The sequence below is a fragment of the Echinococcus granulosus genome (genome assembly GCF_000524195.1).
Source record: "Echinococcus granulosus chromosome Unknown EG_S00285, whole genome shotgun sequence".
Classification (NCBI taxonomy): Eukaryota; Metazoa; Platyhelminthes; class Cestoda; order Cyclophyllidea; family Taeniidae; genus Echinococcus; species Echinococcus granulosus.
In genome coordinates, this window is record NW_020170665.1 from 10,950 (window position 1) to 12,201 (window position 1,252).

General features: G+C 48.0%; 1 protein-coding gene across 1 annotated transcript in view; it reads left to right on the forward strand. All coding sequences in view use genetic code 11, as the record gives it.

Moving 5' to 3' along the window:
* The window catches only part of EGR_10857 (Translocation protein SEC62), a gene marked incomplete at both ends in the record, with an annotated part of 1,222 nt that extends 477 nt beyond the window's left edge, over positions 1 to 745 (forward strand). Inside the window, one exon of the mRNA XM_024500106.1 lies at positions 163 to 745. Within this exon, the coding sequence (XP_024345480.1) occupies positions 163 to 745 (583 nt within the window). The remainder of the gene's footprint in view (positions 1 to 162) is intronic.
* Between the last annotated feature and the right edge of the window lie 507 nt (positions 746 to 1,252).

Here is a 1,252-nt window from a genome sequence, read left to right on the forward strand (position 1 = left end):
AAAGATGATGATAAGAAGTCGAAGACACACAAAGGTGCAGAGGCAAGGAACTCAAGCAAAAATGAAACGATTTTGGTTGGTTTATGTGCACTTGAATTTATGACAGATTTTGCGGTTGTTTATTTTGAATACTATTTTTCGGCTTTCCTCTCGATAGGGTAGCATCGGTACCTCAACGTCGCCAAAGAAGTCTTTGGGGACGACTCGCTCAATCGGGACAAAAAACTCGAAGTCTTCTGTCGCAAAAGAGATCTCATTTATGTCGTACTTTGTTTCCTCCTCTTCTTCGTGTGTTGCGGGAAAGCGCAAGAAGCCCGCTCGGCTGGAGTACACGGTGGATCAGGTTTTCGTTTTGGACGATGAGGGTGAGGATGAGGTGGTTTATGTGTGGATCTACGAGGCGCCCCCCAGCCTCATAACGTGGCTCCTTGGTTTAGCAATGATTGCCGGCGTCATCGCGTGCTGTGCCTTCCCGATGTGGCCCTGGCAGGCTCGGCAAGGTGCATACTATGCCACTTTGGTCGCATTCACACTCCTTGGCTTTCTTCTCTTCCTGGCCACACTGCGCGCCTTGATGTACACCCTTCTCCTACTCCTCTCTCTTGGGCGTCTGCGTCTTTGGCTCTTCCCCAACCTCTTTGCTGACTGTGGCTTCTTTGAGTCCTTCCAACCTCTCTACACTCTCGACCGAGTGACTGTTCCTACTCCCAATTTTGTCACTGACAACACGGGAGAGAAGGAATGATGCATGATGCGGATCTCACCATCCTCTACCTCTCCCTTCATTTCCTTTCTTATCCTTCCCATGTGTGGAAATGTGTGTGTTTGTGTGCATACATAGCGGATGTCGTTGCACCGGAGGGATGTTTGATGGTTACTTTTGGCTTGCCTAGGACGGTTTCTTCTATCCTCGTTGGTTTTGATCATCAAGTCCTGGTGGCGTGGCGCTATGCCTTTAACAGTTTTTCAGCCTTTCTGTACATGAGTGTTGAAGTGCAGTCCTGACTCGAACATACAACTCAGTAGGTCTTTGTGGAGGTTTTGAGCTTCACTTTTGTGAGAACGGTGTGCAAATTGGAATGGAATGGACGATGCACTTTACCGAATGGATACAAAACTAGGGCATCACGTAACGAGGGGACCATTTGCTGTTCATGTTTGAGTCTGCAGATTCAATTGACTTGCCGTCAGATTCGTCGGTGCTTTTGGTGCTCAGTCAGATTTTGCATTTTGCAATGAGGCAGTCAACAAA